Here is a 15084-nt window from a genome sequence, read left to right as displayed (position 1 = left end):
TTTCTCAGAAACACGTTCTCAATGGGCATTCTTGTAAAACTATTTCTTTTAATTGGAGAACCGACCTTTAATTATAATTAATCGATTCAAATGTCACTCCAGAGAGCTCCCCAGATCATTGTTAATATGTCTAAATTTCTTCTCACCTTTGCATTTAGCAGACATGAGACTTGCTAGTGGCATGCTGGAGGGGATCTGGACTTTCACCTCAAAGACAGTTTTCCTTCCTTGTTTATTTTCGAAAGATATAGTCGATTGACATTTACTGTGCTTATTGTAGAAGAGTGGAAGAGTCTACCCAAATGCAAGGGATAAAATTTTAAATGATGAATGCTTGCATCACAGGAAGATGATCATAGAAATCTATATTCTTAATATCCCAGTGCTCTCCATCAGAGTATTCAGAGAAATAACCAAATTCATATAACTTATGTACTTGTTTGGAAATGTAAGCAAGGGGCCAGTAAAGAAGCTATCAAAATGGCTATTCCATGATTAGGGGACAGGTATTTTTGTTTTGTTGTTTTGAGGTAGATTGTTTTTATTCCTTCTCTCTTATATCCCAACCACATTTCCCCTCCATCCAATCTTCCCACCCCCCTCTTACTCCTCCTCTCTCCCCCAGATAAGTCCTTCTCTTTTTCCCTTAAAAAATCAGCAGGCCTCCTAGGGATATCAACCAAACATGGCATAACAAGTTTCAATAAGACTAGGCACACACTCTCATATCCAGGCTGGACAAGGCAACCCAGTAGGAAGAAAAGAATCGCAAGAGCAGGCTAAGGAGTCAGAGACATCCTCACTCCCACTGTTAGTAGTCCTACAAGAACACCAAGCTACACAACCATGGAGTATATGCACAGGACCTAGCTCAAACCCATGCAGGCTCTGTGATTGGTGCTTTAGTCTCTGTGAGCTCCAATGAGCCCTGCTTCCTTGGTTCTGTGGGCTGTGTTCTCCTTGTGTCCTCAAACAAAGGGGAAGAGAAAAGAGAGAAAGAGCAGTCAAGGGTATCTGGAGGAATCCAGGGCAGAGAGGAGAAGGAGACTGGACATGGCCAGGGCTATCTCTTGGTTGCAGAAAGAAGTAGGAGACCAGCAGAGAATAGCAAGAAAGAGAATAGTAGATATAGTGGGGCCCGGGGAGGGATAGAAGGAGCAGGGGAGAAACCTTGGCATTATACAGAGATCAAACAAGTAGCTAGGTGTAGAAAAACCTATGAACTGCAGCAGCCTTGGGGCTAGCATAGTAGAGGAGAAGGCCAGAAGGGCCAGGATGCCAGTGTGGCCTTTGAGATGTACATGTGAGTGGAGGCTGAAGAACCTGGAGGCCAACTTTGGCTTTGATATGCAACCATGCAGACATGTCAATGGAGAGCCATATGTCCCTTCTGCCAGAGGGGAGAGAGATGACTCCCTTTGGCAGACAGGAACTGGCTTCACAAGTTCCTAAGGAATGCTGGCTTTTACTTAACCACTAGAAATCTTCTATGGTCCAGAGTGAGCTGAATCAAGACTGCCATTTCTGGACATCTGCACTTCCTGAGACCCAACGGGAGAGCCTCTCTCTGCTAGCAAACTCAAGGGTGAGGGTGTGGCCAGCCCCATGTCAGAGTCCTCTCCCTTTCCAGTCCCATTCACCATATTGACCTGACTGTTGGCTTCTGTCCAGAGCATTCTTCCTGCAGCCTCCTGCCTCACAGCCCTGGGGCTCTGGTACCTCAGGAAGCCATGAAATAAGATGCCACAACTCAATAGCTTCGAGTCAGGAGGGGTGAAGGTCGAGTGTCATCATTTAGACATGTTCTCTGTACTTTCTCCAGACCTGAAAAAACATCCTTCAGTAACTTAGTTTTTAATAATAGGGAGTTTTGTGGTATAAATATCATTGCATATTCTATACAGTTTTTTTTTTACTGGTTGTTTTATTATTATTTGATCTCTTATAGTACATACTTTCTGCCTACAGTACTGGGTACCTTTCTAGTCAATATGACAGAATATCTTCAGATGCCACTGAAAGCAGCTTACAGTTTGAAGGGATGCAGTCCATAACAGTGAGGAAGCACAGGGCAGGCCCCATGGAGACCAGGATATGTGCGTGAACTGCTCATCTCTTCACAACTCACTGGTACAGGAAACAAAGAGGGCACAGGAAGTAAGGTTAGGTTATACCTAAAGACTACCCCCCCCCGCCCACTTACTCATTTCTTCGAGTTATGCCCTAGATCCTAAAGTGTTTGTAGTCCCCCAAACAGCTGGAAACTAAGTATTTAAGGCCTATGTTGGAGACACTTCACCCCCAAAGTCTTCTGTGTGCCACCATTTCCTTTCATTTTAACTTTGGTTCTAATGCATACACCACATTTTAAAAGAATAGTTCACAGCCTTTTGGAAGGACTGTTAGGTCTCAACCTTCCTACAAACAGCTATGGTGTTTATTAACATATCAAGGAGGACACCAGCCACTCTCTCAACACTGCTAGTATATAGCATACCCTGCCCCCTCTCCTTAAACTCTCCAGCTCTCTCCTATAAAACTCAGCCATTTTGGCTATGCCACTTTCTTGACCTCCCACTCTCCTGGTCCGTGACTCCTTTCTTGTTGTCCTGACTTCTTGGCCTCCCCACTCTCCCTTCTATTGTCCCTGTCTCCTTTCATGGCCCATGGCTCAGTCCAGTCTGGACTCTTCCAGACCCCTCTTCTTCCTCTTATGCTGTCTCCACATCTATAATAAACCGTCTCCATCATGCAGTAGTGTCTTCTTTCCTTATTACTTCTTGTCATTCAAGCACATCAATGGTTCTCTTCTAATTTTCCTTCCTGTTTATAATGCAACTCTTTCAGAGGGCTCTCCCAGTTTTAATATTCATCTTCTGCTAGATAACTATACTCATATTGGCCCATACTGAGTTTTCTTCTTTGATATGAAATATCACATTAAGACCTTTGTCCTCATGATCTGTAGGATTACCCTCCCTTTACCACTACAGCAAACTTTCATCCTGTGGGTATTTGGAGGTGTCCTTAGGATGACTGACTGTACACACTATTCACACCCAACCCCTTGGAATCCCAGAGATTGTTTTTCCTCTCTTGCATGTTTCACTGTGGTATTTACCATGGCAATAAGGGCACATATAAATATTTATGGTCTCTCCAAGTAGTAACCATTGACCTAAGAAGGTTTACAGAGGGAGCTATAAAACTCTGTCCTGATATAACTCAACAGTTATAAATTTTTTAAATGGCCATAATAAAGGCTTTTAATTTTTATTGCCATGAAAGATTTGTAAGCATTAAATTCTCAAAGCACATTTTAATCATAATAAAAGTTCAGTGTGTGATTCCTTAATGAATAAGTGGGCGACCCAACTCTATTACCAGCTGTGTTATCTGCCAAAAATCTAGAATCCAAAGGAAAATTGCAGGCATCTAATTTTCTCTCTGCATAAATAATGGAAGCCATGGGCAGTGATTGCTAGAAATGAGAGATGCAAGAACCTGCTGCTTTGGGGCCACAGAGATCACTGTAGGTAGAGTGACAACCCCAGCCCATTCAACAAAGTGGATACCACTATAGAGTGACCTCCCCAGCCTGTTCACCAGGCAGAGATAATTGCTGGCTTTGGTATTTAATGTTCTGACTGCAGCCTCCTACTTCTTAGCCTAGGGCTCTGGCATCTGAGCTAAGCCCTGAAGTAAGATGTCCCAACTCAAAGGTCTTTTCATTGTGACTTTGGTGAAGCTTGTCACTGGTTTGTTCTATAGGTGGTGTCTTTGGTGCTTCACCAACAATCCTATCACTACACTCGTTGGCATCTAGATTTCCTCCTACATTATCTGAGGAGTGTTTCAAAGTTTGCAGTTTACAGTCTTGTCTGTGATGAATGAGTTTTTGTGAAGAAAGATGTGTCTGTTGCAAGAAGCTGAGACAAGTTGCCTCTAGGAAGACAGCTTAATTGGAGAGGTACTGTTAAGATTATAGATGGCCATGGTGGGGCCTGAAGGGAAAGGAATCCTTCAGTTCTAGAGAATGCAGCAAGGTTTCTGATGGGGATTTTAGGAGGAGTGAGCTCCACACATGTGATCTAGCCTGAGTGCTAGACTGCTCAAGGTAAGGTAGGCCTATGCAGCAGGGAGGAGACAGGCCGGGCTCACAGCTGCAAGGGGTGTGAGCAGATCTCCTGACAGCGGCTCACTCATGGAAGCTCTCTGCAGCCGACTTGGGGAAAACCCACAGGGTGGTGTGGCCTGACATGGAGGAAAGAGCATGAGTTAGAGGGAGTCTGTGGTCTGGTTCTGTTGCACACTCATCTCCATTTTGCCAGCACTAATTGTTGACAGCACTCTCTGCTGTATTGGGTAACCTTTCTTTCTTTTGTGAGGACACTCTGTTTTTATGCAGGTCTGTCTCAGACCTCTGTTCTGGTATATTGATCTTTTCATCCATTTTTTTCAGCAATATCACACATCTCAATTATATCTCTTGATGGTAAATCTTGTGGTTCAATGAAATCCTTTCCAACATTGTTCTACTTAAATTTATGCTGGCTATTTAATTTTTTTTCCAACCCCATAAAACTTTGTCAGCAGCTTGTTGGTATCTGCCAAATAATTTTCTAAAGTTTCAATTGGGATTTTATTGATACTGCAAGACAAGTTTGAAACAACTGTCATCTTGGCATTCTTACCCATCGCCATGGGCTATCTCCCCAATTGTGCATTGGAACAGCTTTCTTGGGATTCTTCCATCTCTTCTTGTCCAATAAGCAATTTGTTAGTTTCATCATCTAGCTAATTATTACCCTGGGGTTCTAATAACAGCAGTAGCATGTTTTTTAATTCAACCCCCATGTTTGCAGAATGAAGAAATGAAGAAAAGTTGTTTTCCCATAGACCTTCCATCCTGAGATGTAGACATTCACCAAGGAAAGAAGGCTACTTTATGTTTTGGTTTTGGGGACTTTCTCCATGTAAAAGTTCATTTCATTAGTGAGAATATGTGGTTCTGTTTCTCCTTTCAAAGGCCGTACACCTCTGATCTCCATTTTGTGTCCTATTCTGTTAGCCAGGGTGTCATGTGGAATTTTGGGAAAGACTAATGGGAAGGGACACCTTGTCTAGTGCCTGATGTTACTGTGAGCTTTCTTACCATCAAGTATGGTGTTAGCTATCAGGTACTCCTTGTCAAACAGAAGACATCACACTCTGCTCACTTCCTGGTTTTCCACAGATATCGGATTGTGCCAAATGCTTCATCAATATCCACTGATTTGAGCATATGCTTTGTAGCTTTTCAGCCTGGTAGTGTGAGATATTGCATTATTGATTTTCAAATGCTGAACCTCTGGCCAGGTTAAGACAGATATACAAATTATCTTTTAATATTTTTGTATTGTGTGTCTGTGTGCCTACATGAGTTTATGTGAACATTGTGTATACAGGTCCATGAGCCAAGACATGCCTGGTTCTCACAGGCCTGGTCCTCTCTTAAAAACAAAGGGAGCAGGACCCAACCAACAGCTCAGTATATCCCTGCTTGGTAATGGTGTATGATCGCTTTTTATGTATTTTTGGCAGTTTGCTACTATTTTATTGAGGATGTGTGTCTATTGTTTTCACCCTTTGTTCATCTTTCACTTTGGGTAACACTGACCTAATAAAATACATGGCTTCGGTGTTCTGTAAAAGCTTGTGGGGAATGGGCAGACTTTCTTCCTAAAGGATTTGTGAAATTGAACACATCTTTATGATTGGGCTAGGGGGCTCATTATCAGGTTTAAATGTGTCAGTGGCCTTCATCTTCATGAGTCTGTGACAGGGTAGGGAACTAGTCTATTCATATTAGCAGTAAACATGGGCACATTCTGTTCATAGTATTCCCTTTTATTCCCCACATCCATGGATCTCTAGGGGGGGGCATTAATTTGTATCTGTTAGGGGCTAGGGAGATGCTAAGGCAGTGAAGAACACTTACCTTTCTTGTAGAGAACCCTGGTTGGTTCCCAGCATGTACAACAGTAGCTTACAACCACCTATAACTCCAGTCCCAGGGAATTCAACCCCTTTTTCTGGACTCCAAGTGGGGGTTGAATGCACATGATTCATATAAACCCAAACAGAGAGGCATACATATATGCTTAAGAATAAATATTACAAAATAACAATTTGTATTTTTTTCTTCACCTGGCTAGAGCTTGACCAATGCTAGAGACTTGAGGTCTCTTTCATAAAGATATTGATCTTCTTCTTGGAGGCTCCAGTTTTACAAGCTAATCACTGCAAACTGGTCTAGGTCTTAGCATTACCACTCTGTGGGCTAGGTTGTAATATATTAATTCCTAAAAGGGGCATAAACATTTAGTCCATTGTGCTTGCACAGGATACCATCTTAGTTTCCTGCAGTTATAAAGTCTACATACCATGGATTTAAGGAACAAATAGCTCTTTTTCACACATCTAGATTTCTACAGTCAAGGCACTCTTTCAGCTCCTGAGAGAGCCAGGCATGCCTTGGCACCTAATAATATTAAAGCAAGCTATGCTTCCACATTTCTAGCTTTGTCCTACCAGGTTTCTGACTCCATCCAAATAACTCTCTTATTAAGTACACTGGGCATCTTTAAATAATGCCCGATATTAAGGACCCTGGGCATCTTGAAATAATGCCACACTGCTTGAGGTCACTTCCTCCTCTAAACTTAGCCTTGTCTTCAATGACCGTATTCCCAAATGAGGTACTTGAGGTTAGAGTTTCAAAATGTCATTCCGAGGGGGCATGAGTAAAACTCACAAGAGGTATGGAGCATTCTGGTGCTAGCTTTTCCATTTGCTGTAGATTTGTAATTATCTAAAAATGAGATGTTACCAAAAAGTTTAATCACGTAGAAACTAGTGGCATTTTATCATTACAATTCCATTACATGGCTTTCATTAAGCTTTCAATATTAATGTGACAAAGAATTATTACTAAGTAGAGCCATGTACAAACACAGTTGTTGAGATTAAATTGTTACAAAGCACAAGCCAATAAAATGTTTATTGGTCCATATGTCATCTGGCATGAACTAAAAAGAATCTCATTTAGAGGAAATGATATATGTGAGGAGTCCCAACTCTGATACATCAAGAACAAAATTTAGGGCAAATTGGAAATTAAATGGCTTTCCAGTTTCAATAAATAGAGAGTAAATGTTCCCAAAGCCTCCAGTAGGATCTGCCAAGCATTCAGTTGCACATTTGAAGGGTCCCTGTTGGTTTTACAAATATAAAATATATCACCTTCACTTCCCTAATTATAAAAAGCAACTGTGATGCAGTTGATATATTTTCTGAAAGAAAAGTCAAGATTTGCCTTGCAGTTTATGTTGTATAAATAAACGTTTTGTTGGTCTAGGGGTTTGTCTCACTGGTGGGGTTCTAACTTTGTAGGTGGAATGGCCTGGGCTGGGTGTCCATGCTGTGAAGAATGGGTATTTTGCAGCTTTTGATGGTTAACTTCGATGATCAGAGTCTGGAATGACCTGAGCAAGGAGTCTCAGTGATGGACTGTGTGGGGGTTAGATTGCCCCATGGGTTGTCTGCATGGAATTTTCTTCACTGTGTTTATAGAGGTGGGAAGACTCACCCTAAGGGTGGGTAGCACTACCCTAGGTGCTGGTTCTGGCATTGAACCAAAAAGAGATGGATCTGAGCACTCCTTGATGACATCTGACTGGATGTGGTGTGACCAGCAGCTTCAGACTCCTGAGTCCCCATCAGGATGGCCTGTTACCCGGAACTGAGAATTAAAATAAGTCCTTTCTTCTGTAAGTGGCTCTAGTCAGAGTATTTTGTCATTGCAACAGGAGAGAGAGTGATACAAAGCTAGGAGTGTTTTAGTCTGGAAGGTTCTTCCCAGGTGAGATGGAGCTTGTCCCAAGTGTGACAAGTGCTCTCAGAATAAGAAATGCAATATCTGGTTGTCAAGTGCAGGATGTGAAGTATGAGGCCATTCCACACACAGGAGCTTGCGTGCATGTATAAGAACACACGTACAACACACATACATGTGAGCACACACCTATAAACATATACACACATCTTTATGGCACATGTATAAACATGCACAAACATCTTTATGGCTTGGACCATTATAATATTACCACACACAAATCACTCACTGCTCTTGGATTTTCCTACTACACCCACTTTCAGTTCCCTTCACACATACCTGGTTTCCAATCCACATTTTTGTCTCTTCATTTGGTTGATATATTTGTGATTCGGTTGCATTATTTTTCAAGTTGAATAACTCATCCATTCCATTTGTGCTGTCCCTATACTTATGGGTATAGGACTATCTAGTGGACCCTTATTGACCTACCAAGAGCCACACCCTTAAGGAAAACTAAGTTTTCCTCCTCAAGAAGTCATCTGGTGTCAATAGCTACTCAGCTGTGGGTGGGGGCTGTGGACCCTTCCATGCTGGGATGCTGACAGGGCTGCTGTGAGCTCGAGTGGAGCAGCTCTGTCATGCCCAGCTGATGCTGTTTTGCCCTAACCTTCACCTTCTCTGGCTCCTTCAATCCTTCTGACTCCTCTCCCTCAGTGATCACTGAGTGCTGGGGACAGGTGTGATATGTTTGTTCTGTCTCTGGCTGAACCTCCATGGTCTCTTATTCTCTGCACTTGTTCCCTGTCCATAACACAAAGTAACTTCTCTGATGAGGACTGAGAGCTGCACTAATCCCAACTCAAGACTGCTCTGCCTCTGTCTCTACAGCAACTGCTGGAGCTGCCTGGAGACCACACATTTTTAAAATAAAGGACAAAGTTCAGTTGTGTTAAAACATACTTAGCATTTATGAAATGTGTAAAACTCTTAAGACTATTCTTTGATATATCAAGAAGTAAATCTAGTCTTTGCTATTCTTTGTTTTCTATATATAAAAAATTAGTGTAAAATCTTCAACTCCTCATTTCTTTTTCATTGTAATAAAATAATTGTTCATGTAATCAAATGCACACTCTGACACCCTAGAAAATTAGTGTGGTGTTTGATGTTGGCTTCTTGGTTCCACACAGAAAGGCTTGGGATGGGTATGCAGGGAAACCATATAACAAACACATCTACACCGCTCATGTTCATAACTGCAGCAGAATGCTGGATCCACCTCTAAGAAGTAACACTTGAAATGTGAAACAGAACATTGTAAAGTATATCAAGTGCATGCATTGGAAGATTTTATATATATATATATATATATATATATATATATATATATATATGGAAAACATCAAGAATGGTATTTTTAGTGAACTAAATTCCTTGTTTATTTTCACTTCACAAAACTAACTTTTTATTCTTGAGTATCTCAAACATTTGTAATGCAAGAAGCACAATACTTATAAAGCTGTGGATTCCTGGAGGATTTCCCATTGCATGTGCTACAGATTAGACCTTACGATGGTGATAAGAAATATCTTCTGACATTTTCAAGAAATTTTTCTATTTTTCAGCTACTTGGCACTTCTGTTCTGATGGGACCCACTTAAAGTATACATTGCCTTCTGGGTCGACTGGGTGGATAATATAAAAAGGTCAGCCATGACTATTCATCTCACTAGTGCTGTTCACATTAACTCCAGAGTACAGTAGAACCAGGAAACCGGTGGTGAAATCTGCTGCTGCAGGGAGAGGAAGGTGCCTTTGTCCAGGCCAGTCTGACTCTGGGCTGTCCCAGGCATTTGAGGAACAGCAGCAGACCTACCTTCTCACAGCCTGAATATGTCAGTGAAAGCAACCGGGTCTTTCAAGGCATTCATAATTTGAGGCAGGAGAGGAGGCAAGGCTGGACTTGTGTGCTGACTGGTTCTATGTCAACTTGACACCAGCTAGAGTCACTAGCAATGAGGGATCCTCAACTAAGAAGATTCCTCTACAAGATTGGGCTGTAAGCAAGCCTGTAGGACATTTTCTTAATCAGTGATTAATAGAGGAAGACCCAGGTCACCGTGGGTGGTGCCATCCCTGGGCGGATGGTCCTGGATTCCCTTATAAAGCAGGCTGAGCAAGCCTGAAACAGCACCCATCCATGAACTCTGCATCAGCTCCGGCCTTTGGGTTCCTGCCCTATTTGAGTTACTGTCCTGACTTCCTTCCATGATGAACAGTGATGTGGATATGTAAGCCAAATAAGCTCTTTCCTCTCCAACATGCCTTTGACTGTGCTGTTTCATAAGCATCAGCCGTCCTAACTAAGACACTGGCCATGCAAGATACTTCATCCTGAAGCCTATTGTGTAATTCTCTTTGAAAGATTAGAATCTTCTTGCACATATCAACCTAGTAGACAGAGAGCAATGAATCTATAGGAAGGAAACATCCTAAACTTCGCCATAGTTTCTTTTCCTGTTGCTGTGATTAAAAGACCTAAACAAAAGCAACTGAAGGGAAGAAGGGTATATTCCAGTTCCCAGCTCTGTGTGACAGGCCACTGTGGTTCATCCTCAGTCACGCCACCTTCAGTGTTTCCTCAGTATCTACCTGAGAACCAGAATTCCTACCAATAATTTTAACTAGGAATGTTGAATATAAATAACTATTAGCTATTGAAAAGGAATAAACTATCTTTAGCAATAGAACACTGACCAGGACAGAAATAGATGCCAACAACAGATCATCCTCCTTCTGGGATAGGGATAGAGGCTCAAGCCATGGCACTGGAAGAGTGATAGCAGCTATTGCTGCTAAACACTTGGGTCTCACTGGTAAACACAGAGCAGTGGGGACTGGTTTTGTGACCAGTTTTCAAGGGTTAAAGGAAGCGTTCCACTCATCTGGATAAACATTGGGGGATAGTTGCACACAGAGATACCATGATGGTTTAGTTCTCTAATGCTCCGAGATCTACAATAGTGGATCTCAAGAAGCCACAGCCACAGATTGTGCTTCTTGTTAGAAAACAGTTTCTTGCAAAATCAAAGCCAAGCAGGAGCTGTCAGCACAGCCGCTAAGTCATCACAATGTGAGGACAGTGCCCAGGTGCATTCCCGTGGGGGACAAAGACTAATGAAACAGACTTAGGGATGATGAGGCCAAGCTCAGCTTGCTCACTGAGACCTCAGATGCAGACCTCCTTGTATCTTGAACACTTCAAGAAGACAAGCACAGCAACTGCCAACAGAGAGCAGGACTCTGCAGCCACTCACTGAATAAGGTTTGGGTACAAGGAGGAACTCAGGAGAGACAACAGTATCAGTTCAGGGTCTATGATGTCACAAGACTCAGTGGGACATTTTGCAACCTGGGGTCTTCACAAATTGTTTAATGTATTTGTCTAAAAAAAAAGAAAGTATTGTGTTTTCCTCCATAGACCCTCAGCAATTTTCACTATGTTTGTTGTTTGTTTTCTTACAGGCTGGAGCCAACGTCCTTCTGCAAGATGTGAATGGAAATATCCCATTAGATTATGCCGTAGAAGGGACGGAATCTAGTGCTATCCTGTTGGCCTACTTGGATGAAAATGGTAGCCTAAAGCTTCCTTTTAAAAACTCTGCAGAAAGAAATGCATGGGTAGAACTATATACATGGATCATTCTTAGAAAAATGCACATGGTATTTCAGACTCTTGTGTCTCCCTTGAGGGTGGAACATAAGGCCTTTCTCTACCTTTGTTTATCCCCTGCCTCCTTTGCAAACTGGCAGGCACGTGGAGGTGGCCAGTGAAGGAGCACCAAACAGATGCCTGGGGTCTATAATTGCTGGGACTGGGTTTGCAATTATAAACTCTTCTCCCTGGGGATAGGAAGGGAAGTGAACCACGCAATTGAATTGTGAGCTAATGAGAGCAAGGTCACCTTGAGTGTATCCTCCAGGGCCAGGTGATCCCTGCAGGAATTGTAAGCCAGCTCAGTGAAGATAAGGGCAGCATGTGAACATCCCAGAATTCATGGTGGCACTTGGAAGCAAAAAGCACCATGAGAAGAAAGCCTAGGATCAGACAGAGGGCTGGCCTGAGGAAATGGGGCTGAGCCCCTGTGTATCACTTACAAGGACATTAATGACACAGCCCCAGCATGAACTAGTGAGTCAGCTCTGTGAGAGCTGAGTGGGAGCCACTGCTGCACCTGGTGATAAGGGCTTGGCAGGGCAAATCCTGCCCCTCCTCTTCCTTGGAGATTAAATATAATAACAGGGCATTCTAGCCCCTTCAGTGACTTGCTGACCAGAGACAAACAATGTCCTGTAATATCTATAGGGAGCCTCTAGAAGCAGAGGGGGCTCCTTTTACTTCTTTGGAGAAGAGCTTACCTCCTTGCTATCATGCTTTGCCTCCTCCAGCTCATTTGTCTCAAAAGGTTTATTTTGAGGATGCATAGAATAATAATTAGTGCTTAGCAACCCTGATTTCTTAATGAGAACTAGTCTCATTAATTTAGAAAGCAAGGTGGGCGAGATTGTCCCAGAGCTAAAGGCCACCAAGGCAAGGGTAGGGCAGAAGCAGTCTTGGGGGAGGCATGCAGCCTCTTGAACAGCCCACTCAGAATCCCTGGGGCATAGTATTTATAGCTCCTCCCTCCAGACCCACAAGACTCCCATGCAGGAGAACTCTCCACTGGCTTCAGGTCCCATGGGCTGACCCTTTGGAGAAAGGTTCACTCATTCTACCAGGAACAAAAACCAGGTGATATGGATTTCCCAGTGGGCAGTTCAGGACTCAGACCTTCGACATGCTTCCCAGGCAGGATGGAGTTCTGGGTTTGTATGAGAAATCTGGGGGAGCCTAGGGTTGACATCTTTGTACTGCTGAAAAAGTAGCCCAAGAACTCTTTATGCTGATGTGGTCTCATCACCAACATAGTAATGTGACTGCAATAACCCGGTGAACTGGCCTATGCTGGTTCCCCAGACACGGAGACCTCCAAGCCCATCATGTTGTGCATGTTAAGTATGTACAGAAGTCTGTGTGTGTACCACACCGCAAAAGTGTGGTTTAGTCACTCTCCCAAAGATGGCTGCATAAAGAAGACAAGAACAATGTCAATGTCAGTGGGCATGTCACCATGTAAAGGGGAAATTCAGGATCCCACTCCTAAGCAAAGATCTATAGGCAATGAATGACTGCTGGGGAGAGAGTTAACCTAGCCCAGGGAGGAGCTCCATTGTTGGTTGTCCAATAGGAGAGGTCAGCCTTGAAACCTCGGGCAAACACACAAACAACAAAAGCAGATTCAGCAGGGTGTGTGTGTGTGTGTGTGTGTGTGTGTGTGTGTGTGTGTACATATACATACATAGATACATATGTATGTAACAATCATAATCAAATAGGGGCTATCAGCTTGTGAATGGTAGGCAGGGAGGGATTTAAATGAGAGTAGCTGGAAGGAGCTGGAATGAGGGAGGGTAGGAGGAAGTTTTCAAATTTCAGTATGTACCCCCTCCCAATAAAAGATGATTTTAAAAAATCACAACAAATCATTGGGCAATGAAGACATGACTCAGCAATGAAGGGCACATGTTGCTCTTACAGAGGGCCAGAACTGGATTCCCAGCACACATTTGGCTCACAACCATTTGCCAATCTAGTCCCAGGGTTTCTGATGCCTTTTTCTGGCCTCTGTGGGCACTGCGTACATATGGTGCAAATGCACACATGCAGGCAAATGTAATGACCCACACATATGTAAATCACAGGCTGGGGGTGTGGCTCAGTTAGAATACCAGGTTCAGTTCCCAGCATTAGATCAGGCAAGCATGGTGGAGCACACCTGTAATCTATCACTTGCAGGTGGTGTCAGGAGTCCTGGGGCATTAGGTCACCTTTGGGCACATGAAACCCTTTCTCTAAAATACATGAAACCAATAAGAAAATACGAAAGAATTAAGTCAATTAAAACCCTAAAAGCTGAAAGAGCCTTGCTGTCTCTCTCAGCCAGGGAACCCTTTCTAGTGGTTATCTTACCCCTCTTGGTCCCTCCTAAGGCCACAAAACAAACCTCAGTGTCTCCATCTGCAAAAGTGTTAGTGTCATTAACAAGCTTCCAACCCACCAAGGCATTTTGTTTAATAGAAAAGCTTGGTTTTTTGCAAAATCAATATTTTCTATTGTATGTAAAAAAATTAAAAAGCAACTCACTTTTTGTGGGAGGTGGATGAAAATATTGGAGAGGAAATAGTAGATAGTCCCTGACTCTGCTTCACAGAAAAGCTGTCACCCCTATGGCTGTCATGATCGGTTTGTAAAATTCAGGTTTGCTGGAACAAACTCAATTTAATATCTCTTCAATTTTTAATTCTCTTTTCCACTTGTCATTGCAGCTGCTATAGCCTGGCCCCTTCTGTGTGCCCTTCCCCTCCCCTGCCCTCCCCTCCTGCACAGCTGCTGCCCCCCCTGCCAGAACCTCCCCTGCTTATCAGTGTCACCTCCCCTGTCCCTGGTAAATACTGTCTAACTCCATTTATTCCTGGCCCCCCTTTGGTGCACTGAGAGAGTTATCTGCTGTGACAGCATGGACCGATGCCATCAGAAATTTCTAATAGTCCAGGATGACATTTCTGCTATTATTTGCCTCTTGTCACCACATTCTTCTTTGCAGGTGCTTGCAATCCTGGGGTGCTCCCGGCTCTGCAAAATCCTGTTTCCAATCCCATACTTATCATGCTGTCACATCAGGGCACAGGGGGCAGAGGGGGCAGGAGACATCGTGAACAAGTTGATTACATAGAAAGTCTCTGTTGCAAATTCTAATTGTGCTGTTACCACCGACTTACACTGTAAACCTGGCCACAGCAATTAACCTCAGCTCAGTGCCTTAGGTTCCGGGGCTGTGAAATGAGACCAGTGCTGGGGCTGATTGAGCATTTGATGAATACCTCATCTTTGCACAAGGCAAAACAGCTGGGCACGCAAGGAAAGCAATCAATTCTAAAATGAACCTCTGGGGAAGGGAAGAGCCCAGGGGAGAGACAGTGCAAGGTGGCCAGGACAGAAAATAGGCATGGAAAACGTCTGTAGTGTGTGGTGTGTGTGTGTGTGTGTGGTGTGTGTGGTGTGTGGTGTGTGTGTGTGTGTGTGTGTGTGTGTGTGTGTGTGTGTG

General features: G+C 43.2%; 1 protein-coding gene across 1 annotated transcript in view; it reads left to right on the top strand.

The window, feature by feature from the left end:
- Window positions 1–15084, top strand: part of Myo16 (myosin XVI) — a 319471-nt gene that overhangs the window by 52433 nt on the left and 251954 nt on the right. Inside the window, exon 4 of the mRNA XM_027387882.2 lies at window positions 11405–11513. Coding sequence (XP_027243683.1) covers window positions 11405–11513 — 109 coding nt within the window. The remainder of the gene's footprint in view (window positions 1–11404; window positions 11514–15084) is intronic.

Source organism: Cricetulus griseus, assembly GCF_003668045.3.
Source record: "Cricetulus griseus strain 17A/GY chromosome 1 unlocalized genomic scaffold, alternate assembly CriGri-PICRH-1.0 chr1_1, whole genome shotgun sequence".
NCBI lineage: Eukaryota > Metazoa > Chordata > Mammalia > Rodentia > Cricetidae > Cricetulus > Cricetulus griseus.
The sequence above is the reverse complement of the archived record's forward strand: the minus strand, read 5'-3'. Positions and strand labels throughout refer to the sequence as shown.